The sequence below is a fragment of the Esox lucius genome, chromosome 4 (assembly GCF_011004845.1).
Source record: "Esox lucius isolate fEsoLuc1 chromosome 4, fEsoLuc1.pri, whole genome shotgun sequence".
Classification (NCBI taxonomy): Eukaryota; Metazoa; Chordata; class Actinopteri; order Esociformes; family Esocidae; genus Esox; species Esox lucius.
The window spans coordinates 14,388,726-14,412,969 of NC_047572.1; the positions used below are offsets into that span (position 1 = coordinate 14,388,726).

The following is a 24,244-nucleotide window of genomic DNA, read 5'->3' on the forward strand; positions in this document are numbered from 1 at the left end:
CTCTGATACCCAACACACACACGCACACACACACATCCATCACTTGACATCATCCCTCTCTTCCTTCCAGGACCTCATCCGTAGGGACATCTTATACTACAAGGGTCGAATCGACATGGATCGCTACGATGTGCGGGACGCCATCGACGGTCGTGACGATGACTTCAACGTGAGTGTGAAGAACGCCTTCAAACTGCACAACAAAGACAGCGAGGAGCTCCACATCTTCCTGTCCAAGAAATTGGAGGAGAAGATACGATGGCTCCGGGCTTTCCACGAGGAGAGGAAGATGGTGCAGGAGGATGAGAAAATCGGTTAGACATACACCACACGTTGTCCCTATCTCTCTGTCTTCTCTGACTGCGCTTGGCAGTTTCCTGAACTGATTTGTTTTGGGTTGGACTGATAACCCCTACAGACCAGACATGTAGCCGGATAGCCTTAGATGACCTCTGCACTGGAATTATTGACAGTGTGCATGTGTTCCAATGTGAACGTTGCGGTTGAGTTGCAGTGTAAACTCAAGAATGTGTCCCAGTGCTGACATTGAGGATGGGTTCCAACGCCGAGGTTGCGTTGCAGTATGAACATTGAGGTTTTGTTGCAGTGCTAACATTGAGATTGTGTTACAATGGAAACATTGAAGTCTTCTCGTGCTAACATTGAGGTTGTGTTACACTGTAAACTTAAGGATGTGTTCCAGTGCTACCACTGAGTTTGTGTTACAGTATGAACATTGAGGTTGTGTTACATAGCATACACCAGTGGCGTGGTTAGCCCTGGGCGTCCTGGGCTATTGCCCCGGAACTTTTATGAATAGCTCCGGATCTCAAGTGGAACCAAAATAATAATAATCAAAAATAGCCCCTGATCTATTCATCTCTAATTCCGATTACACGTTATGACAATGTAGACGTGTAGGCCGCTAGCGTGTACATCAACATTTTCCGCGTCTACATTCAAAACCCTGTACTTTCTGTCCCGGGCGGGGTGGGGGGGTGGGCTAAGCCCCGAATGTGTTGTGATCCTAGTGACGCCTCTGGTATACACTGAGGTTGCGTTCATTGTGTTACAATGTTGACATAGAGAATGGGATCCATGGGTTTTAGTGTCAACAGGTAACATTGTTAGAGCTTCCTTGGGGAACCCTCTGTGTTCTAGTGTTAACACTGAGGGTACTGTAGCAGGATTGACAATGTGTGTTGCAGTGTTAACATAGATGATGATGATCTGTTGCAGGGTTTGAGATCTCTGAGTACCAGAAGCGCCAGGCAGCCTTGACCGTGAGGAAGGTAGCTAAACAGAAAGGTGAGACAACCAGAAGATACCAGGTGATTTACCTTTCTTTCTTTCCTTTCCCCTCTCTTCTCTCTGACACCCTGTCTTCTCATCGCTGTCTACTTACCCAGCCTCACACATGTGAGCAAATGTGATTGTACTTCCTTTTAAGTTGTGTAGCCGAACTGTAATGTCCAGTCAGTGATCCCAGTTAGCTGGTATTACTTTCTTGCAGCACAGGATAAGAGGCATGTTAGATGTGCAAGGCTCAGTGTTGCTGCATTCATATATATTTTGTATGTCCCTATCAGAAAAAACACTGTTGTTATTTTCGTGCTAAAAAGCAGCCCATTCTTACCTGGCCGAATGGTGTCATGATCATCAATCCAGAAGTGATTTCTCAAATTCTGCTATCACATGTATTATACAAAAACACAGCTTATATAAACCAGTGTCTTGCAAGTGCGCGTGCAATTAAAACACTTCTGCACACCGCAGAAATAAATGTTCTGGATCATTTTTCTCCCAACATTTATCGTTGTTGGTTTTTGGCTGTTAAATAGGTATGATTTTGACAGTGAAACACATAATAAGAAACTTGCAAAAACCTCAATTGCACTATGCTGAACAATGTAATAGATTTCATATCGCCCTAGAGAAACATGTTTCTCTTGAGTTTCCTGAAAACTGACCTTTACATACAATTATTGGCACCCTAGGTAAATATGAACAAAATAAGGCTCTGACAAAAGTAACCGTCGTTTATCAGCTTGACCATACACTCATACTATGACATGAATGTACCCTTAAATTGAGTGGAAAAAAAGAAAATAGTAATCATCAACAAATAATTATTTTATTCAAAAACATGCGTGTCACAGTTCTATCCCTACATTTAGTACTTTGTGCAGCCTTCCTTTGCCAAGATAACAGCTCTGAATCATCCCCTACACATAGAAAGGGATTGTAGACATTGTTCCATGCAGAAAGCTTGATTCTATGGTCAAAGGACAATGTTTGCATGGATTTTGAGGTATTATTTGTAAAATAGACCTCCGACATCACAGATCCACCCCTATACTTCACAGTGGGGATTAGGTTTCTTTCTGCATGACCAAGGCTCTTTATACATCAAACCCACTTCAGTTGCTTGATGCTAAAAACTAAACTTTTGCCTCATCAGACTGTAGAACCTGTTTAAATCGAAGTTCCAATGACATTTACTGAACATCAGGCACTTAAATTTGTGCTTTAGTGACAGCAGATGCTTTCTTCTGGCAACCGTGCTGAACAACAACAATAATAATGTTGGTATAGAGGTGTCTAATCGTAGTTTTGACTCCAGCGATTCTCCAACTATGATCCTCAACGATTATTTGTCACTTGAATCAACCTTCTCACTGTGCGTGGGGTAAATTATGCATGTCCTCTTCCAGGCAGGTTCATCACAGCTCCCATTTTTTTATATTTCCTTCTTATTGACCCAGTCGTGTAGATGGATATTTTCAAGCGGGTGTCTTTTTATAGCCTGGGGCAGTAAACACTGTGAGCCAATTTGATTTTTTCTGCCTACAATATTATAAGGGTGCAACTTATGTATATCTCTTTAATAAAAACAACATATCTATTTTCTATTTATTTTTTTAAATGTTCACTCAATTTAAGGTTATATTTACAGTATATGATTATTTGATTGTACGGTCAAGCTGATAAACAACAATATCTTTTCAAAGGTAGTTTTGAAACATAGCATACCAAATATTCTGGAAGGCACTGTCTATATTGTACACAGAATATACTGTATATTCTTACATATATAAATAGATACCACACAAACCTTTACCTTCATCACACATGCAGACCTTTACAAATCAATTAATAAATCATTTCAACCATCAAAAGTAGACCCAAATGATTTCCATAGATACCAAGAAATTTGGAAACTGCTTAGAGAACAGCTAAACACCTATGAAAAGACAGAGGGATATTTGCATGAAAATGATTAATTATTTTAAATTCTGAAATAAAATGCAGAACATATGAAAAACAAGAACAGTTGGATGATGTTTGTGTTTGGCATTTGTTTACTTGTTGTGGTCTGTTTTGTATTGGACGTTTCATGATAAGCACTGGCATCATAACAGAGATGAACTAACTCTATGTTATTTCTAATGTTAAGATGTGAAGATGATTCATCCCTAGTCTAGTGGAATGTGTGTGTGTGTGTGTGTGTGTGTGTGTGTGTACGTGTGTGTGTGTGTCTGTGTGTGTGTGTCCAAATTGTGCAATGTGTGTTTGGTTTGTGTCAGTGTTGTGTGTGTAATGTGGTTGGCACAAGGTGAAGTACTCCTCTTGAATTTTCAGATTCATTGTTAGATATCATCTTGAGAAAGAGGGCCTTGTTTTATGGACATGGTTTGAAAATGATAAAGGTATATTATTCCTTAGAGTTCTATTTACTTTAGAAGACAATGCAACAAGATGCCATGGCAACTGATAAGAAATCAGAGCTAATATAATTTCCAGTGGCATTGGAGCATGTTGATGTGGAATATATTTTATCGTTCTGAACTTTCACAGCTCTCCAAGATGAATCAATCTCCATAGAATAACAGTGTCAATTATTAGTTAACACCACAATATGGACACTGTCTTTTCCAAGATGCCATGGCAACTTTTTAATTTTCCATAATCAAATATTGATTATTCACAGTATGATAGTGGCTGTGGAGTAGATGTGATGCTTGTAGATTGTAGTTCAACAGCTTTTCGTTCTTAAATCTCTTTTGATCGCTCCTTGTTGCTTTCCATAGTCTTAGAGTGCTATTCAATCAAACACCCAATCAGCAAAGCCAGAATAACACTGTCTCTCCTCCACCAATGAAAATGCCTGATTTCATGTTTGTGCTGGAAGACTGTTATTATTCCTTGTCCTCCTATTTGCCTGATTCAGGGATTGATTGAAAAGCATCTCTAGTTCTCCCTTGTGTCATTAGTAGAGTTGTAGCCTTTTTCATCGTCCCAACATCATCATATTATCATAAATCACATGGAAGGGTCTCATGTCGATTGTAATAGTACAATGATGGGTTAGTGCATAGTCGCAGATGCCTGTTTGTTGTGATAGCATGACTTGATGTTGTGTTCTACACCATTGTTTTGCTGATCTAATACTGCCCGTATTTCTCTGGCTATCCACCCTTCCACCCTTTTGCTTTTCTTCTCCCCTCTCCGTCTCTGCTCTCCGCTCCACCCCTTCTGCTATCTCTGCCCACCCCCTTCCTGAACCTACCTTCCAGGTGTGAACAGGTCGGTGCCCCCCTCCTACCCCCCTCCCCAGGACCCCCTACCCCCGGGACAGTATGACCTAGCAGAGGACTTGGCACAAGCGGAGGTTTTTGAATTCAGTCAATCCAAACGAGGCCAGGCTCCTTTCTGGCACAAGAATTTTACTAGATTAGCACCATTCAAGAAATAGAGAAACACAGACTCTTTCCAAGGACCATCTATTTTTTTCTGAGGAGCACTAGACCCGAAAATGTTTGGACGTGGTTACTGTACGTCGTTGTCCTGTTTTGAAGAAGATAAAAAAAAAGAACCACTAATAGAAGGACCAATGATGTTTTATTTGTTTCATTGTCAGTTTTCACCCTGAAGACTGGACCGCTATGGATTTCATGTTCTTCACTTTAATTCTACTTATACTGTTAGTTCCGAGTTCCGACGATTCCCTTTTCCAGTTGAGAGTACTGTTTCATACTGAACTATACTGTAACGTACCCTGAAAATCTGCTACTACACCTCTTAACCCCACCATCGCCATCTGAATGTCCTGGATTCATGGAGATAGCTTTTATTTGTTCATTTTCAGGCCCTGCTTTTTTCTTTATATGAAGTAAGACTAATGTTCCTTTACTAGAACTATTGAGTCCACTTACCGTACAGAATGATTGTGTATAGATGACAGTTGTTATCTGTTATTGTGTGTGTGTGTGTGTGTGTGTGTGTGTGTGTGTGTGTGTGTGTGTGTGTGTGTGTGTGAGGATTATATAGCTGTTTGCATGGCTGTCTGAAAAGGCACTATGTTCCCTGTACACTGCACTGGCACACTACATAGGGATCAGGATGCTCTAAATAGGGACCAGAGCCTGACTGGCAGGTGATCGAAGACTGGTCAGACCTTTTCTGTGCTCCATTCGTATCTCTCTGTCTCTCTCTTCAATTCTCGTTATCTCTCTGTCTTTATCTCTCTACAGCTCCCTGGCTCTTTATCCTCTTCGGTCTGTCTTTGCCCTGTTTCTGTTCTCCTACTGTCCTTTGTCTGACTGTGTTTTTGAATGATGAGGTTCAGCTAGCCAGCCATTATCTGTGAAATAAGGACAGGGCAGGGTAATCAATAGTCATAACATCAATACAACATTAACATGTTTTACTACGCTTCAAAACTGTTGACAGGGTATCATCAACACATCTCACCGCAGAGACCGCTTGTGGGTCACAAAAGGGTTTCCTGTGCCTGTGAATCATTTCAAGCAGTTGAAATAGATTAAGTAAATAAAGCTGTATTGAGAAGTGAGCTGTAAGCAGGTAAAATGCCTGTCAGTCTCTCTGTCTAACCTGTCTTCCTGACTGGACCAATGTCTGTCAGCTGATTACTTGACAGGAGTTACAAAATGATTTGACAGATGAAAAACGCAGTTCAAGTAACATTCACAAAGGGACAATGTTTTTTATAGCCTCTCATTTCTTCTCCATATGTTGAGAAAAGCACAACAAACCATAAAGTTTTTTGCCCTTTTTTACACTATTTTAAATACTGCACTAACTGGGATGGAATCCGCTGTTTTCAGTTTTCAAGCTCTGATGTGACTTTCCGTGGGGCTAGGGTTTTGGAAAGTAGAGAGGCACTGGATATTTCTGTTCATAGCAGTAGGTCTTTGTTTTGTTCATTCAATGTGTGAATGTAAGTGCATCAAAGCTGTCATATCAATTATTTGCCATAATAAAGTGTACACATAGAATATTCATACTTAGACCAGAAATACAGAAACTAGTTTTATATAAGAGCATACCAGTTGATGGAAATCAAATACAGTATTACAACTTGTGCAATGTGATATATCATTGTATTTCTGATATTCACTACAGTGTGATATAAAACAAATATTATATAGTTCTATGTCATTTGTTAATATCAATTAATATAAATTAATTATTGAAGAAAACATCATTTAGAATTTATTTGTATGGTGTGTAATTTATGTTTCAGTAAAGAAAAGTTCAAAATTGATTATTTGATTCCTGGTATCTCTAAAAGGCTTTTGTTGAATGATTGCGAGACACGGACTAGCTTTTGGTTTCCAGATTGGTCTCCGCTTTATTTGCCATTATTAGAAGATAAGCTGAAACATTACAGATCTCCATCCCAAATTTAACTTTATTCCCTTAATAGTCCACTACTTTTGTCCAGAGACCAATGGGTCCTGGTAAAAGAAGTACACCATATATAGGAATTAGGCTGCCATTTGGGATTCTGACATCATCTGGCTACACTGCTAATCTTAAACTCATGACGGTATATCCCTCCCCCAGACTAGCATCACTAAAGACCTAATGCAGTACTAGATGTTCAATATAGAACATACCATATGAATAACTCAGTTTAAGAGGTAATGGCAGTAGTAAGTGAATGTATACAAGTGTACCGTACTAGCCTCTAGCCCATTTCTACTACGTGTGTGGAAACGCAGACAGACCCATTGGTTTTTTGGAGATATTTTGTATGGATTTGCATTAATGTTATTTATTGTCTTTTGTGCGAGGCTGATAAAACGGAGCTGTCTTAAGCAACAGAGACCATCAGGCAGGCCTGCGCCAAACGGAACAGCAGCTCCGTCTTGTTGGGGTTGCTCTTGCGGTGACATCCAAGTAGGGTTGCACGATATTGGAAATAACAGACATTGCGATCATTTGTTTTTCTGCGATATATATTGCGATATGAAAAAAATTCTTCAGAAAGAGCTTTGGCTATCAACCTGACAGTATGTATTCTTCATTCTTCCCCAGCTCAATCCTCTACAATTAAAAAGTATGAAACTCGTATTTCAGAACAGGTTGCTAGGTAATAATATGTAACAGTAATAGTTAAGCAACAGTAGTAAATGTGATTGCGCAATTGGGCATTACCTACCAACTGCAAGATGCAGTATGTGGCCAAAGCACTGCAATCTGGTCCACTTGTTCAGGTGCAGCCTTCACCATGTTCGCGGCATTGTCTGTTGTTATACAGACTAGACGACTCTCATCTAGGCTTCAATCTGCTAAAGCTTCCCTCATCCCTGTTGCGATGTTCTCACTTGTATGATCCTCTGGGAAAATGCAGTTGGCAAAGTGTACGATCAGACTTATGTAGGGCTCCGTTGTCCGGCTGGACCACAAGTCCGTTGTTGTATAATATTCCACTTGTGACAGCTCTTTTTCAACTTGTGCCTTGCATTTCTTGTACAGCTCTGGGATGGCAACTTGAGAAAAATAGTTGCGTGAGGGCATTAAATACCGTTTGTCAAGCAAACGGATCATGATTTTAAAACCCTCTTTGGTAACCGTGTTAATTGGAACCTTTATCGTATGATGTAATACAGGCAAATGCATCCGAAATAGATTTTTTGGAGATTGATGCTTTGCACTTAAATGATCGAACAAATAGGTCGTGTTGTGGCAGCAATTGCAAGGCACTCTGGAAAAAGTACCTGTTTTTGGTCAACATCATCCTGTCTGTAGCCGAAATATTTCCATGTAATTGACAATTAATTTCTTTTTGCAAACAAATTCTAAATTTTTTCGCCTGTTCCTCGCACGTTATTGCGTCACGCGCAAAGAGAGCCTGCATTTCAACTAAGTGCAGAAACGAAATGTGTTATAAAATATACATTGTAGACTGATATATGTTTACCTTACTAAATCGCACGTTCTGCGATGTGACTATTGCTGATGCGTAGATCACAATGTCGATGCTGAAACGATATATCGTGCAGCCCTACATCCAAGCTGATAAATCAGCCTGGGACTCAGAGATGTCGCTAACTGGCTTTCAAAAAGAGGTGTGGGGGGGGGGGGGCAGTAGTCACAGCATCTGGTGCAGACCTGCCACCTGCTAGGAGCAACGATCCAGGTAGGACATTATCCAAGAGTGTTCAGAGCCTGAGTCGCCCAGACCTGATGTCCGCTGTCGATAGACCTATGAGGATGAGAATTGGTAGTAGGTGGAGAGCCTGTTTGTACACAGAGAAGAGCCGAGTGGCTGGTCTCGGAGCCATGACTGGTTAGGGTGCTTGACTGGTGCATTTACTTCCCAACGAACACCCACACCTAGAGTTGGTTTCAAAGGGACGTGAGATGGGAGATGAGTGGATACAAAGGTCAGATTGGTTTCTTTGCATTCCTTTTTCCCCCCCAAATTCAAGGTATTACAGACAAGCTAACTGAAGAGAAGATAGAACGATCATGTTGACCTCTAGCCGCTAGCTACACTGTGTACATACTGTATAAAAGACAGGTCATTTTTAAACATTGGTATCTAGAATGAATCCCAAAATGCAGCCTATTCCCTTGATAGTGCACTGCTTTTTTGACTGTGCCCCATAGAGTAGAGTGCCCTTTGGTTTGCCCTTAGTGCCACGCAGACGCATGTTGTTCATGGCATCCAGAGTTCAGCATGACACATGAAAGACGTCTTTGTCTTTCTCAGATTCCTTTAAAAAAAAAAAAAAAGCTAGATTTTCGTTCTACCATTATTCAAATCTGGAACTTTCCTTTTTCATTAGGCATTTATCTTTACTCTGGACACATGTTGTTTGTCTATCTCAAGGGGTTCTATGTAGTCATGGCAGACAACAGTAGTGAATGTGAATTCACTGACATACTGTAGTATTCATACACTTATTTACTGATGGATGGTTAAACCATAAACAGAAAACTGAAATCTTGTTTTTAATTTGTCATTTTGACCAGTTATTACTGTGCCGTGTCTCTTTATAGAATAGCACTGCCACTGCTGCAAAACAGATTAGAGGTGAAACAGGTCATTTTTCTATGGCAACACGGAACCAAATCATTAAGTGTATCCACTGTTCATGTTTTTTCCATGGATGCTGAACCAATAAGAAACCTGTTTGAGGGAGTTCTACAGTACATGACCATAATGACTGTGTCCCAAATGGCGCTGAATTCCCCGTATAGTGCACTACTTTTGACCAGGGCCTTTGGAAGGCTGTCTGGATCTATTCATATTAATCCAAACCAGCAGGCCTACGGATTAAATAATTTCCATTGATTGTGAGAGTTGCATTAGGAGTTATGCTATTTACAACCCAGGTGATGTCCCACATACAGTGTTAATGAACTTCAATATGGTTTATTATTTGGAAATTAACATCAGTCTGTTGTTAATTTAAGCATGGGCACCTTTGATTCTTTTGTTGGCCTTGTTCTTGTTTAAGGAAGAAAGAAGGGAGGGGTTTTGTAGCAGCCATAATACATATGATACACTGTCTTTTTTTCCATATGGCACCTCATTCCTTTTATATTGCACTAAAGCCTTATGGGTCCTGACCAAAAGTAGTGCATCATACAGTAAAAAGGGTACCAACTGGAAAGCAAACAGCGTCATTGCAAATCCTTGTTTCTTATCTCTAGTTAGTTCTCCATAACTATGTGGTTTCAGAACAGTCAGGGTACTACTGGACGCTAATCAAAACATCAAAGAAGCACATTACAAGACAGGTCACAATTTGTTGTAGCTAGACCTACTCGGCTCTTTGTTGTACATTCACTTTGCTATCTAGACGGGTTTTTTGGACTCTGCTTTTATGACTTCTATTTTATCTGTCAGTTTCAAATGTCATCGCCGTGTACAGAACAAACACTGAGAATATATATTTTCTTTCACTGACCTTAGATAATGTTTGTTTTGATTTGTTGTAGAAAAACCCTGAAACTGAATAATGCCTATTCAAAACTGTGAATGAGGAGCGTCCATGAGTCTATGTATATGTTTTGATGTAATCAAAAATCACTGGGATTTATGTTATATTTGGCTGTAAAAACGTAACCATATCTGATATAACTGTTCTTTTGTTGAAATTAAAACCTCTATATGCTGCACTGTGTCCTAAAGTCAATGGGGATGTTGAGCAGGAAATCCTCATCCTGTAATCTGATATCATATCCTGTCTGTAAAAATGATTCTGTTCAAGAGTTGCCATGTCCACTCCCTGTTGTATGCTGCTCCTATGACTGACTGAGTTTCAACACACATATCCTTAGTGTTTCAAAACTGATCCAGCCCGGGCATTAACCTTGTGAGAGAACTTCAGCCTTAAGTAAGCTTACTCATAATACAAGAAAGAACAAATAACATATTCAGTTAAGGGTTGAGTCATTGTCTTTAGCTAGATTAAAATGTATTGCATGTAGGCAGCAGTGATTTCCAACAGATCATATATTTACAGTGGTGGTATATCATACATTTACAGTGGTGGTATGACATCTAGTGCTTACTCAGGGTTTTACACATTCCTCCTGCACTGAAGCTCCGTGAGCTGCACTCATATTACTGACCGAGAGGGGGCGATATATTCACCATAGCTTCAGCAGACGATACGGTCTCCAATGATACGCTTTAGCTGAAATTAATCACAGAGATTAATTTTCAATAAATAAATGCATCCTAATAAAACAAGCATTTATTCAAAGGCAAACAAAAGAAAAGAAAAGAACATCACATTTTATTCACACATCTAATAAAAACCAAACACAGGACTTCAATAAACTCAGAAGGTAAAAAATACTGACTGTAGTAGCCAAGATTCATTCTGCCATAGTATAGCCACTGACATTTTTAGTTTTGTTTCACTTTTGGAGAAATGGTCCTCCATATTATTGTCACCAAACCTGTGTTTTAGAACAGTGGAGATGAAACAGTGAAATCCACTTTAGACAATTGAGACGTAACAGTATCATAACTATTCAAAGTTCAGGGGCCAGAAGTTAGAGGTCAGGTGATGTGTTTCAGATAGTTCCTCAGTATTTGGGGAATGTCCAAGCTGTCTATGGATGCCATCTTATTGACCACGGGAAGGTAACGGCGAATCGCTAGCCGTGTCTGTGACATCAATGTTTTTGGACAGACTGAAAAGAAAACAGAAGAGCCTTGATAATTCAGTGGACTGAGTGAAATGGCAAAACATTCTCCATGTAAAATGTAAATGATCAATTAATCATCAAGCAGTCCTGGATCAAAAGAGGCCAATGACAGACTGTGAAAAGACACGGCATTTGTAGGTAACAATTCTTTCCACTTACCTCATCTGATGGGTCTCCAACCAGTGATCTTCCTGCCAACAAAGTTAATAAGGAAATGTCTAACAAAATGTATCTCACCTCTCTCTTTCAGCAGCAGCACAACAGCCTCGTTCTGCTTGGTGGTCTTATCAATAATCAATGTCGGCAGATACACATTCGCCCCGAAGTCTATGAGCAGCTGGATGTACTCCACCCCACAGCCGTACCTCAGGCACATCTCCAGAACCGTCTTGGGCTGCTTGATCCTGGCCAGCATCTTGTCCGACTTACAGTTATAGTTCGAATTTGCCCCGTGAAGAAGCAGCAGCTTAAAGCAATCCAGGTGTCCATACACAGCAGATATATACAGGGGTCCTCTGCAAGCCGTAGCGTTGGAGGCCCACTCGGGCACTTTGGGCCAGACGTCCACCTCGGCCCCGAACTGAAGCAGTTCTCTGAGGACCTCCACGTCCCCCTCGCGGGCGGCAGTCAGCACCGGGGAGCAGTTGTTGTGCGGGCTGCCGTTGGGGTCGGCCCCGGCCTTGAGCAAGGCCACGACGCAGTCCAGGTGTTTACCACTGACCGCTGTGAACAGTGGGGTCTGGGCCTTCACATCCAGACTGTCCACCTGGAAAGAGACAAGCGGTCAACATTCGTGTTCATTTAGAAAGCCTGACTTAAATATGTCAGCACTCAAAACAATGCTTAGCACGGTAGCACGGTGTGAATGAATCTGCATTCTACCACATCTTTAGATTAGATTGGATCCAGCGTTATTGTCATTAAATAGTACAAGTATAGTACAACAAAATGCAGTGCAAAGAGAGTAGTGCACCAAAGTCCCTGAGTCCTGTGTACTAAGCGGTGGGTGGGTGGGTATGGTTAGTGTTGGGTACAGAGTTCTTTATATTCTGTGACGGAAGTAGCATCTGGGTCTGAGAAGCTAACCCAAAGTATTCTGGGAGCTTATCTCACCTCCGCCCCGTGTTTCAGCAGCAGCTCCAGGCACCTCAGGTGGCCGTGCGCTGCGGCGGTCCGAAGGGGGGTGACAGGGATCCCCCAGCCACTTCTGTTGTTGATGCACCTCTGGTAGCTGTCCTGGGACAGTAGCTCAGTCAGCATCGCCACGTCGTCACTGCTCACTGCCTGATTCAAAGCCTGGGCAAGACATTGGGGTTTATCAACCTCGCTCCATCCATTTTGGTCTGTTGTTGTCCTAGCCTGGTCCCAGATCTGTTTGTGCGCTATTGCCAAGTCCTGGGTAAAATGGTGTGCACAGGGACCGGGCTAATACTGGACATAGAGAGTTTAGACAAAGCATCTATATAGATGATGGGTTACCTGGCCATGCTCGTTGTCTTCCTCATCCTCCTCCTTGGGCTGAAGCAGAGAGAAGATCTTAGACACATCCATCAGACTCATCATGAGACAGTTGGTGAATGTGTTGGTACTGTCTAGGACCATACTGTTGGGATGTATTTAACAGTTACAACTCCCCCATCTGAGGAGGAAGAGGAGAGGAAGGAAGAGACTGATGAGGGTAGAATTATTAAATGACTACATCCCTATAAAATAATGTGGTGTTGTCACCAGCACCGGACACAGTCACAATACCAAATCAGACTCTATAAAAAATGGTTCCTAAAGGTTTCTGCCTGGAACACAAAGGAGTTATTAAAAGGGTTCTCCTGTGAGGACAGCCAGAGCCTTGTAAGCTCTAGATAGCTTTTGATAGCTCCCATTACCAAGATAACCAACTGGGATTGTTCCAGCCAAGGCTCATCTTTGCTTATAGACCAGAATAGATGGAGATAGAGAATAGATAATAGACAGGAATAGGTGGGCCTCTTGAGCACTGGGGATGATTGTGTGTTTTTCTCATATTCTTTACATTCACATATCAAATTTAGTGCATTTTTTCTCAGAAATTTGTGAATTCATTATTGGAAGCCAGATGGGATGATCACTTCTTGAAATAGACAGTGCTATGTAGGACAACATTTAACAAGGGTAGGCAGATTCAGTTGTCAGAGTAGAAGGTTGGTGGTCAGAATAAATACCATATTCTATGTAGACTGTGAATAGACCACAAATAAGCCATAAAATATATTGTATTTCAAAATCATAACAACAAAATTGAAATACACAAATTAATTCATTTGTTGAAGAATATTTACAACAACTTCAGGGCCCAAAAGAAAATGACATGCGGTATCGGCTTGTGGTCCTCCTGTTGTCTTCCACTGACAGCGTGGAAAACAGTTTCAAACATTAGAAATTATTATAATAAACTATAATGAAAATTATAATAAAAGGCAACAGATTTCTAACCCAAGCTCCATTTCCCTCCTGTTATAGTTACCCTGAGACACACAGCAATTGTAGTTAACAATTCTTTCCACTTACCTCATCTGCTGGGTCTCCAACTAGTGATCTTTCTGACAACAAAGTTAATAAGGAAATTTTTTTGTAAACACTTTCCAGTCTTTCAAAAGGCCATGGTCGGTTGGTCACGTGGAAGAAGTCCCCAAGAGGAGTGTGTTGCTGTATCCACACAGGGACTGGGGTCTTGAAGCTCAGGCCGTTTGTGAATTTGTGTATGTGTGTGTATGTGCACACTCTGTCCAGGCATGTCTGTCTGTATGTGTGTGTGTGTGTGTGTCTCTGTCCGAATGAGCAGAGTGTGGCTGGAGGTTAGGGGGCTAATTTTAAACCCACAGATGGACCTACCTACACTTCCATTCTTGGAGAGCTGTAGCAGGGGGTTATAATTAGCTCCACGGGTGATAGACTAGTGACAGTGACACTCAGGTTATGAGTGTGGTTGGTGGGCAAGCAGGGGCCTTAGCATTCCACTGCATCTTAAGTAAACGTGCAATTCTGTAATGGGAATACCATTCCTCCGCTATAGCTGTATCAGATCACATGGTGAAAGAGGGTACATTAATTATTTGAAATCTTCCTTACAACCAGTCTATTTTCGTTTCATCTTGTGAAAACTGACAGCATTTTCAGTTCAGCTTGGCGAAAAACAAACTGCAGTTTCCCATTTGAACGGCAGTGAAATACTGACAGAGACACGCTTTGTGTTGCGTTATGTTTACACATCACGGGCCTGTTATCAACACTGTGTGTATAGATCACACTGCCACTTCCATCTAGTTTACGGCTTGTTTGCAGCTGTCTGACTGCCACAGGCTGTTGTAGACTATCAGCTGTTCACACTGCCTAACCCAGCACCACCCACACAACCATAATGCAAACCTTTGCATTTTATGAGTATGGCATTCATCCCGCATGCCCACAGAGTCCACACATTCCAGGCATTGTGAGCGGGGAAGTTTGTTACCTCTTGTACAGGGAATAGAAATTGCCTCATGTCCCCATTGTTTAATTGCTTAGATAACATTATATGTGCAAATGGGGGCTTGAGATTTGTAAGCAGTAACAGAAAGTTTGGCGGATTTCTCATAGTACACCTGAAATTGTTAAGCCTGCCTTTTACCCAAAATCGGAATGTATGCAGGGTATACCGTATATTGTACACAGAATATATTATAATACCCTAAAATATGACATATGTAACTAAGCAAGATCACATAGCAAAATTAAGGTTATATATATGTATGTATATATATATATATGTATATCTAGACTTTCATCTATCCTACTCCAAAACGCTAGATGGCAGTAAAGACCCTTGTTGGCAACACTGAACTTGCAAGAAGAAAATGGTTGCTATGTTGTTCTAGTGTTGCACACACAAGACGCTGCGGGTTTTCGGTGTGTAAAGATTTTAGTTGCCTATTAAAACACTACGTTTAGGGATGTGCTAACAGTTCATGCTTGCAAATATCTTCTGTAAGGCTAGACAGCTACTTTAGAGAACTACTGTCAGAAGCAATACAGTAGCAATACATATCGTCATCTGTTATGGTAAAGAGACGAATTGTCCATTAGTCGATCAGAAAATTCTGAAAATTGTATTACATTGTGGCCGTCCGTGATATTAGATCGTTTAAGTCAACCTCATAATCAATTAACGCACCATGTCTGAAATGGTTTGCTTGACTGAAAGTGCATTTCTGGCAGATTGAACATTTTCTATTTTGAAACTAGTTATGGAGGAGAAAGAGGCCCTGGAGATCTATTGCCGGAAAATGGTAACACAAGTCAACAATCAGCTGAATGCAGAAATTGGAGGGAAGACAAGAGAAGAGAGGGGGAAAGAGGAGAGAAAGCAGCCTTCATGGGAAGGGGAGGAGAGTTGTTTGCAGAGTGAGGCCTACTGCAGGAGGATGATCAGACAAGTCTGCAGAAAACAGAACCCAGAGACTACAAAAGAAATGCACAGATGGAAAAAAGATCAGTCCAAGAGAAAGCAAGAGAAAGAACCCACAGGATCTGGGAAGAGGATCTCGTCCCACCCAGTCCCTCCACAGCTTATATCCGTCCTGAAACTCAAGTCTTTTACAAAGGAGATGACACGGGTAAATTAATATTTGTACACAGGCTTTAATTGTTGAACTGAGCATAAACACTGGCTAAATCATTTAAATTGTGTGTGTGTGTGTGTGTGTGTGTGTGGGGGGGGGGGGGGGGGGGGGTGTATTACAGGCTGTAAACACAGAGCTGCATGACCCAACAGTGTGTCATGGATGTATACAGCAGCAGGCAGCCCTATCCTTGGACACCTTCATCAGGAGTAAGACCACTCAATTAGATGCGACCACACTGGAGGAAAGACTGCAGACACTCCTCTGCAACAGGGTAAACAGAGATTCACACAGGAAGTCATACTTCCCATACAGTACTGGCTCCTCACATAATGATGCTTCCTATTATAGAATGATGACTGCTACTTTATTAGACTTTTTCTGTTCCAAAATGACCCTCTTTGCTTGAGTCATTGAAAAATAAAGAGTATGCTGAGGACAATCATGTGTACTGAAGGTCAGTCTTTTGTGTTTTCATGTGTCGTAGGATGCAATATGTCTGTTGGGGGAGTTGCTGAGGGGTCTCCCTAAGCCCTCTGATGCACCCAGCAGGATGTGGGAACTACTGCAGGCCAGGGAAAGGAGCAGACAGCCATCTGGAGTTACCTTGGCAACAGAACAGAGATCTCGAAATAGGGCTCACACACTCCGCCCATTCAATGGTTTAGGAGAATTAACCAGCCACTTGTTTTCCTCATAGACATGTCAACCAACGGTGCTGATTATTGAGCAAATAGATTAAAAAAAAAAACATTAAATCAGAAGTTTCTTTTTTCTTTTGTTATTGATATTTCTCAGGAGAAATATAATATAAGGATATGAAATATTGTTTTTTCATATGGCTAAGCAATAACTGATTAGAAACACTTGATTAGAAACCAGTGAGGTTGTTGTAATGTATATTTAAAAAAATAATGGTTGTTTTACTTCCTGAACCAGAATCTCAGAAAGAGGAAACAGCGTAAGTCCTGTCCCCTGATTAGACACTGTTGTTCTGGGGTTACCCTGACAATGGTACAGCATCTTATCGTTATGATGGAGAAGTGACTGTGTATTGCAGCCTGTGGTTTACAACAAATTCAGTTGATTAGTATTATTAATGACATAAAATGCAAGTATTAAATGTAAAAATAAGTTTCTACTGCTGCTAAACATTTCCACCAAAAATATATACACTGTATATGTTTAAGATGTTTCTAACTGCTGTGAATGATTGAAAGTCTATGGCAACGCTTACCTTTGCCATCACAGTGGAAAGGAATTATTGTGGAAACCCTGTTAACGGGTGTGGAATTAGTGGGGGACGTTGGTGCTCATGACTTCATTTGTGATACAAATGTAAATGGCAAGTTTAAAATGGTTCAAACATTTCTGTAAATCCACCATGGAAAACCTTTTGAGATAAACATATTTTTTTGTAAAAAAATTAAGTAAATTATAAAATGATTGTTTGACAACCTGTTTATAAAAGTTTAAATTATATAAAACTCGGTCATTATTGTCCAACTTTGAACACATGGATGTCTCATGAATGCACCACTATCACCAGATTCCAATTTTGTGGTTGCGGTTTGTGTTCCTGTCATGCGACTTTTGAGTGCACATAAAATGGCCAAGCCAGAGGGCGTTCTAATTAAGCTGCTGTTACATGACAGTCAGACCTACGCTAAAACGAAAGTGAGCAATGTGAGAGCATATAATCCGTTTAAATACCGTTTAGCTAAAAAACTAAACACAAATAGGACTATTCACATATGAACTCCAGGATGCTAGGTGGCGGTAATGAATCGTAAGAAAGCGAGTCTTTCTAGTAGTAGAAAATGGTGTCCGTATTTTTCCAAGTCTGTTTTAGATTTTTTTTGTAGAGTGCGCAAACCTTATATGAGGCAAACCTTTGAGTTGCTAAAAGTCTTTCTATCAAGCTAAGTACTCAAAAAATACACACTTGCGCAAACATTTTATTGTAAGGTTAAATATGTAGCTTATTGGAACGTTACTGTAGTACGTCTTCATTGTTTTGCACATTGATACGTTTAGCTTGTGGCTAACTGTTACAGTGTAGTTAGCTAGCTTGGCAGGTAAAGCATCAGTCCGAATGTCGTCATCGCTTCTGTTCTGGTTACGTAATTCAGTTGTCCGTTGATTAGTCACCAATTTTGGATTGGGTCAATCTTTGAAACCCGACGTTACGTTAGCCGTTTTTGCCGGCTTCACACAGTTATCGCCGGTATGACTCTTCCTTGCTTACTCTTATACTAGCTACATCATCAATTCGTAATATTTTGTTTGGTGATGCATTTCTGTTAAAGGGGGCATACGTTTTCTTTCGTCATCAAATTTGAATCAGAATCTTAAATTGTTTTTGTTCACAGGTTTTGAGTCAATTATGGACCTTCACAAGATAATCCATGATACGCTGCAGGAGTTCATTCAGACATATATTCCTGATGCCGACCTGAGCTCCTTGGATGATGTATTGCTCTCCTACATCACTGGGGTCCTGGAGGATCTGGGTTCTCAGGACAGTGTGGAGGAGAACTTTGACGTGGAGGTGTTTGCAGAAATGCTAGAGGCCTACATTCCTGGTTTTGCTGATATCGACAGTGTTAAGGTTTGCGACATGATGTTCAGCTTGGCTTCGAAACTAGCTGCAGCCCGGATTTCAGAAAAAAGTGTGCCTAAGGCTCGAATTGAGATCCCACTGACACACAGCGCTACTTCTGCTGGACCACCTGAAAGAGACATGCACTGCCTTGCATCACAGACAGAGGGGGCTACTGCTAAGATACTGCTCTCTGAGTGGGAGGCTCAGGAGTCGCTTCTGCTGGAGATGTTCCCTAAGTGCAGCCTTTCAGAAGCAAGAAGCGCCCTGTCTATTGCTAAAGGTGACATGGAGGAGGCTGTACGTCTCATCGTCGAAGGAGACGTCCAGCTCAGCCCCTCTCCTCTCAACGTGAACCATGGGAAGACTGTCTCCCCTCAGGCGGAGCAGAAAATGAAAGAGAGCATCCTTGAGAAATATATGCTAGTGGACAGGGAGGAGGATAAGAAAACACACCGGCCTGTGGCACCCAAAGATGCCCCCAAGAAACTGGTGCGTTATCACGGCAACCAGGTGGTGACCACAAAAGGGGAGCGCTATCAACTGGTGAAGAAGGAGGAGAATGAGGAGATGAAGAAGACTTATGTCAGTATCAAACCGGCACGCAAATACAGGTTCCATTGACTGACTGGCACCGTTCTCAAAATCCAACTGTGGACATAGTCGTTAATGTTTTTCTGGTATTTTTGCCTTATTGTTTTGTTACACTTAAACGCAACAATTGTTGTGTTTGTGTTTAATTGTTGTGTTTGTAACATAAAACACAACAATTAAAATTGTTTGTGTTTGGTTGTTTTTTATGAGTGTCTGGTTTTAGAAATGTTTGGCGGTTGTCCTGCTTCAAATGTAATATCTTCTCTGCAGTCTTTCCCTGGCATTGTTTTGTTCTCTGGATAGATGATAGTGTGCTCTTGTAGTGAGCCATGTGTCCTTACCAGAACTAATAAGACTTGACTTATTTAATTAGACTTGACCATTTAAATGTTATATTTTGTATTATGAAAGCTGTACCTTTTATTGATATTACTTCTGGTAAGATATACTTGACTTAAGACCATTTAAATGTGTTATGTTTTCTATTATAAAAGCTGTACCTTTTTATTGGTGTTATTTCTGGTAGGCTAGACTGATTTTGCTGTTCATTTTAAAATGCTATGAGCCAAAACCAAGTAGTTAACCAGTGGTGTTGCTGTGCAAAAACAAATAAGTGGGCAGGAGGTTAGCAGTCATGAAACAGCGCACTAATATGCATTCAGTATTATAGATTTGTAAGGATGGGAAAGGCTTTGACAATGTAATATATGGTATTTTTATTTATTTGGTTATTAACTTGCACAGAGGAAAGACATTTCTGTACTGTATCTTTAACACTATTTCTCATAAGAGTATGTTCAGACGGAGCCTGTGCATCCATTGGCATTTTTATTAAATTTAAAAATGTATTATCCATGTACACAATAACAACCATGTTATTTCCTTTGTTTTCAAAGTTGCATTTTTGGAATTGTGAATGAGGTATTTTCTTGGACCAAGTTATGGAGAATGAGAAACTGTATACCTACTGCAGATAAGAATGACTGAACCACACTCCAGAACAGAGGGTGAGGAGACTCATCTAGAGAGGCAACAGCTGTGCTTGAAAAGTGAGTCCTATAACAGGATGATCAGACAGGTTCAGTGAACGCAGGCAGGAGGGACAGAAGCCCCAACCCTTGTGAGACACGAGTAAGCGATGGAGGCAGCTAAGTAAAGTGGACCGTGCAGGAGAGGAGCAGAACCACCCCAGCTTACACTCCTACTGCCCATCTCCATCATAAAGACCGAAATATTCACTGTGGAGATGATATGGGTAAAATACTTTTCATAATTATGTGTTGTATCTAGAGTAACCATAGTAACTGTTCAGCATTAAACCAAGGCCTATGAAAGGGTGTATTCAACAGCAGTCATCTCTGAACACTTAGGGTTTCAACTACTTACACGACTCTGTAGCAGCTCACACAAGAAGACATACTTCACATGTTCATACCTACTTCTGTTGTACACTGATAAATGCGGCTTTATTTTCTGATTTGGTCATTTCTTAAATAGCTTTCTAAACAAGTCACTGAGAAATATATGGTACTGTGAGCACAGTGATATGAACTGAAGTAATCAGTGTTTTCTTGTGTTGTAGGATGCGGTGTGTCTGTTGGAAGAGTGACTAAGTGACCTCGCTAAGCACTGCGACACCCCCAGCAGTATGTGGGAACAACTGCAGGCCAGGGAAAGGTGCGGACAGCCATCTGGAGTTACCTTGGCAACAGAACAGAAATGAACCCATAGAAGATTGTCCATCTTGAGTTACACTGATGACAGTACAAGACAGAGGTAAAAGGTACGTTCAGGCTGGTCATGTGTGTCTGGGCTTATAAAATATGACATGCTTCTTCCTGATGTAGTGTTCTTTTGGTCAGAGCCGAATGGGTGTGGATCCTACCTGAGTTAAATCACCAGAAAATACAGTTCCAACTACAGTACAAAACAACCATTTATTTTTGTATTAAAGTTTCACATACATCATTTTTAGTCTACAATCATAACAAAGTTAACATTTCTGTAGTAAACAGAACAAAGTATTGGGTTGTAGACTCCGACTATAAACCCACTGCCATTTCACACAAATACATTACAAGACAGTCATTTTATAGTTCAGCCATGGAATTCATGTACGTGCAATGTAAACATGTTAAATACAAAGTAAATACTGTAGGTTTTACATTTCTAATACCAGAACTAATAGCCACATTTGTACAGCTACAGTATTCAAATTAGCTTTATTTTTTAATTAAATGTGGTTAGTCTATTATATCAAACTTGACATAAGGTTAACAGTTACATTTAAACACTCAAGCAATGATACGTTAAAATAAAAGGATAATTACAATAACACTAAATGTGGTCTCCATAGGATGAGAGGTTACAAAGATGAACATATTATGAACAGGTACTACGTGGGTGTGCATGCCTACTCGTCAGGCTTCCTCTTGGGTTTCTTGGGGTTGCGGGAGCGACTCTTGGCCTTACACAGAGGGCAGATGGGGGCGTTCCTGTGGATCTGCTGGTGGCATGACAGACAGGCCTAGGGACCAGTGCAAGTGGGAACATGCAGCTGTTATAGTCATTCATTAATACATCTAAACAGACTGGGGGTGGTGAATGTCAGCACAGCGTCATTACTCTGTAGGTACACATTATAGACAGGCGACGGGAGATGAGGGTGTGTGTTGGTGTGTGTGTGTGTACCTTCATGGGAGGGTGTGTACTGTGTACCTTCATGGGAGGGGGTTGTTGTCTGAAGGTGGCTGTTTGGCGGGCGTCTTGTTTCCGGGAGACCTGGAGCTGCTGGGCTGCGGCTGCCGCGGCTGCTAGGGATTCTGGGATGGTGGGCTCGTGGGGCTCCTTCTGCCACTCAGCCTTCTGCTTCTCAAAGTAACTACAGCACCCGAGACAGCAGACCGGACAGAGATCAAGTTAGTCGGCGCGTGTGCTTGCATGCGTGCGTGCGTGCATGCGTGCGTGCGTGCGTGTGTGTACACTGACTCTAGAGAGAGTTTCTCCTCTTCCTCGTTCAGGTTGGGCAGTCTGTGTAGGCCCAGGGTCATTCTGAGGGCGTCGACGTGCTCCTTCAGGGGTTTGTACTCGTCGTGTAGCCTCCGCGTCGTCTCCAGGAGCTTGTTTAGGTCATTCTCCGACTGCTTTATAGTGCTCTCCATCTGCACAAGAGAAAGACGACACAATGATTCAGTACATTGGCTGTGTCTCAGGTGTCCAATAGTGGCCTTTTAGCGCTGATACAACTGGAGTACTGTGCAAAAGTCTTATGCACCTGAAAGTCAAACTGGAAGTCCTTTAATTGGATAGTGTTTATTTGTAAAAAATACAAATTTAATACATTATATTTGTGTGTGTGTGTATATATATTATGAAAACTCTTACTATCAAAATAAATTACTGTAGTTTGACTTTCAGGTGCCTAAGACCTTTGCTTGCACAGTACTGTAAATACAGCTAGTCAGCACTGCATAGAACTACGCACACCCACAAACATGTGCAAATACTTGTCTACCTACCACATTGATATCAGCATGTATGAGTCGTAACTCCTCCACATGGGCCATCTTCTCCTGCAGCAGAAGGTCCATCTCCTGTTTATACTCCTTCAGATGTTTCTCCTCAGATTCCAGGGACTCAAATTCAGACTTGAGACGAGACTTGATCTTTTGCATCTGTATTGTTTTATTCCTGAAATAACATGAGGCCCGGGTTTAACCCAAACCATACTTGTTAATTCTCAGAGCACTGCAGTAGTGACCAGTGCACAACATCAGTGACTTTACAAATGCACAGGTTAATACCAAAGTACTAGTTACCAATAATTTACATTAGTTACTAACAGTAAGTCGTGTCTGGTTACTGGGTGATTGTAGAAAAACAACACTGTCACTTCAACGTGTCACTAAAACCAATTTCTAAAATGTGAATGCATATTGTATTTATGTGAAATTAGAAATTATACTGGTCATGCAAATTAACAAAGTACTATGCATGCATTATAATAAAGAGATGTACAACATTATATTGTTGCAGCCTAATTCCTTTCTGCACAGTTTATATTCAATAAATTCTGAGCTATATACAGCAGAAATATATTAAACAATGTATAATTGTAATAGCTTATTGTAGCTATAAATCCATCGGTCCGCATTACGCAGGGAGAAAACCAGCCGTCATTAGCCAATAATTAGCTGCCTTGTTAATGACAGAAAGCAAAGTATCTAGCTTGCTTTTAATATTGCAAAGCACTTCACATCTGGATTGATGTTGATGCAAATAACTATTGCTGTTTGCAAACTGTAACATGCAAAACAAAGATAACATAAGAGAACAGTCGCCAGCCTGGCTAACCTTGCTCGGGGCTATATCGCCACATAGCTAGCTTCCTAGCTCAATAACAAAGCCAAGAAGCTAATATTAGCTGGCTAGTCACTTCTCGTTGCTCTTTTCCATATCTACCAGCTACCTGATTTACCAGATGTGGCTTTCTTGAAGAAGAAATAATAATACTCTTTACCGTATTTCCATAATATTTTCTAGTTTGCACATTATCTCTTGTTCGTCCCCCATTATTATTTATTCAGCAAGATCCTGATAACATATATCTAAATCGAAGGCCAGGGTGGTTTGTCTGCTTGCTAATAAAACACAATTCCGACAGTCGTGACATCCGCTGTGAAAGGACCACGCACGCGCAGGGAGAGAATCTGGCTACGTGTAGTGTACTTCAGAGATCCCCACTGGGATCTCTGCCAGACATTGAGATGAAAACGGTTATATTTTTACAAGAAAACACTGTGAAGAAGTAATTTGATAATCATTTAAATGAAACTACAGTACTGACACTGTGCTAAAAACTGTAAATTTTTTACAAGAAAACTTAGTAAAGAAGTATTTAGCTAATAATTTAAATAAAAATACAATAGTCATA

General features: G+C 40.9%; 4 protein-coding genes across 17 annotated transcripts in view; 2 read left to right on the top strand and 2 right to left on the bottom strand.

Annotated features, from left to right (window-relative positions):
- Positions 1-17,508, top strand: part of LOC105024396 (rho guanine nucleotide exchange factor 9) — a 66,974-nt gene extending 49,466 nt beyond the window's left edge. For 4 of the 12 annotated variants that reach the window (XM_029119323.2, XM_029119324.2, XM_029119322.2 and 1 more), the window contains 5 exons: positions 71-314; positions 1,240-1,308; positions 15,739-16,109; positions 16,237-16,389; positions 16,603-17,508. In XM_029119323.2, coding sequence (XP_028975156.2) covers positions 71-314; positions 1,240-1,308; positions 15,739-16,109; positions 16,237-16,389; positions 16,603-16,815 — 1,050 coding nt within the window. In that variant the 3' untranslated portion in view covers positions 16,816-17,508. Of the gene's footprint in view, positions 1-70; positions 315-1,239; positions 1,332-3,642; positions 3,711-4,577; positions 6,308-15,738; positions 16,110-16,236; positions 16,390-16,602 lie in introns of those variants that run through there. The other 8 variants (XM_029119325.2, XM_029119326.2, XM_029119327.2 and 5 more) reach the window with 4 other exon arrangements.
- On the bottom strand, positions 11,235-14,114 carry LOC105024395 (ankyrin repeat and SOCS box protein 12). Its single transcript, XM_010894324.4, has 5 exons — positions 14,026-14,114; positions 12,961-13,120; positions 12,595-12,777; positions 11,719-12,247; positions 11,235-11,466 (listed from the first exon to the last, which is right to left on the bottom strand). Exons 2-5 carry the CDS (start codon positions 13,081-13,083, stop codon positions 11,333-11,335), a joined length of 969 nt encoding a protein of 322 aa, XP_010892626.1. The 5' UTR covers positions 13,084-13,120; positions 14,026-14,114; the 3' UTR covers positions 11,235-11,332.
- Positions 17,509-17,940: 432 nt separating the features above from the next.
- On the top strand, positions 17,941-21,646 carry cuedc2 (CUE domain containing 2). Its single transcript, XM_029119329.2, has 3 exons — positions 17,941-18,342; positions 18,488-20,566; positions 20,894-21,646. Exon 2 carries the CDS (start codon positions 18,502-18,504, stop codon positions 19,339-19,341), a length of 840 nt encoding a protein of 279 aa, XP_028975162.2. The 5' UTR covers positions 17,941-18,342; positions 18,488-18,501; the 3' UTR covers positions 19,342-20,566; positions 20,894-21,646.
- zc4h2 (zinc finger, C4H2 domain containing) lies at positions 21,230-24,002 on the bottom strand. Of its 3 annotated transcripts, none has more exons than XM_010894330.3 (5): positions 23,831-23,998; positions 22,830-23,001; positions 22,300-22,472; positions 22,003-22,192; positions 21,230-21,838 (listed from the first exon to the last, which is right to left on the bottom strand). In XM_010894330.3, the coding sequence occupies exons 1-5, from the start codon at positions 23,881-23,883 to the stop codon at positions 21,725-21,727; spliced, it is 702 nt and encodes a 233-aa protein (XP_010892632.1). In that variant the 5' UTR covers positions 23,884-23,998; the 3' UTR covers positions 21,230-21,724. The 3 variants fall into 3 exon arrangements, with proteins under 3 accessions (XP_010892632.1, XP_010892633.1, XP_034147643.1); XM_010894331.3 differs by having other exon boundaries at positions 22,030-22,192; positions 23,831-23,997; XM_034291752.1 differs by lacking the exon at positions 22,003-22,192 and having other exon boundaries at positions 23,831-24,002.
- Positions 24,003-24,244: the final 242 nt, after the last annotated feature.

Excerpts from the sequence above, each read along its gene's own strand:
- cuedc2 (XM_029119329.2), top strand. The coding sequence starts at position 18,502 with ATGGACCTTCACAAGATAATCCATGATACGCTGCAGGAGTTCATTCAG.
- LOC105024395 (XM_010894324.4), bottom strand. The coding sequence starts at position 13,083 with ATGGTCCTAGACAGTACCAACACATTCACCAACTGTCTCATGATGAGT. Across the intron at positions 12,248-12,594 it reads TGCTGAAACACGGGGCGGAG|GTGGACAGTCTGGATGTGAA; the intron begins GTGAGATAAGCT and ends GTCTCTTTCCAG. Across the intron at positions 11,467-11,718 it reads GCTGCTGCTGAAAGAGAGAG|TCTGTCCAAAAACATTGATG; the intron begins GTGAGATACATT and ends TTTTCTTTTCAG.
- zc4h2 (XM_010894330.3), bottom strand. The coding sequence starts at position 23,883 with ATGGGGGACGAACAAGAGATAATGTGCAAACTAGAAAATATTATGGAA. Across the intron at positions 22,473-22,829 it reads TACATGCTGATATCAATGTG|ATGGAGAGCACTATAAAGCA; the intron begins GTAGGTAGACAA and ends TCTCTTGTGCAG. Across the intron at positions 21,839-22,002 it reads GTACACACCCTCCCATGAAG|GCCTGTCTGTCATGCCACCA; the intron begins GTACACACACAC and ends ACTGGTCCCTAG.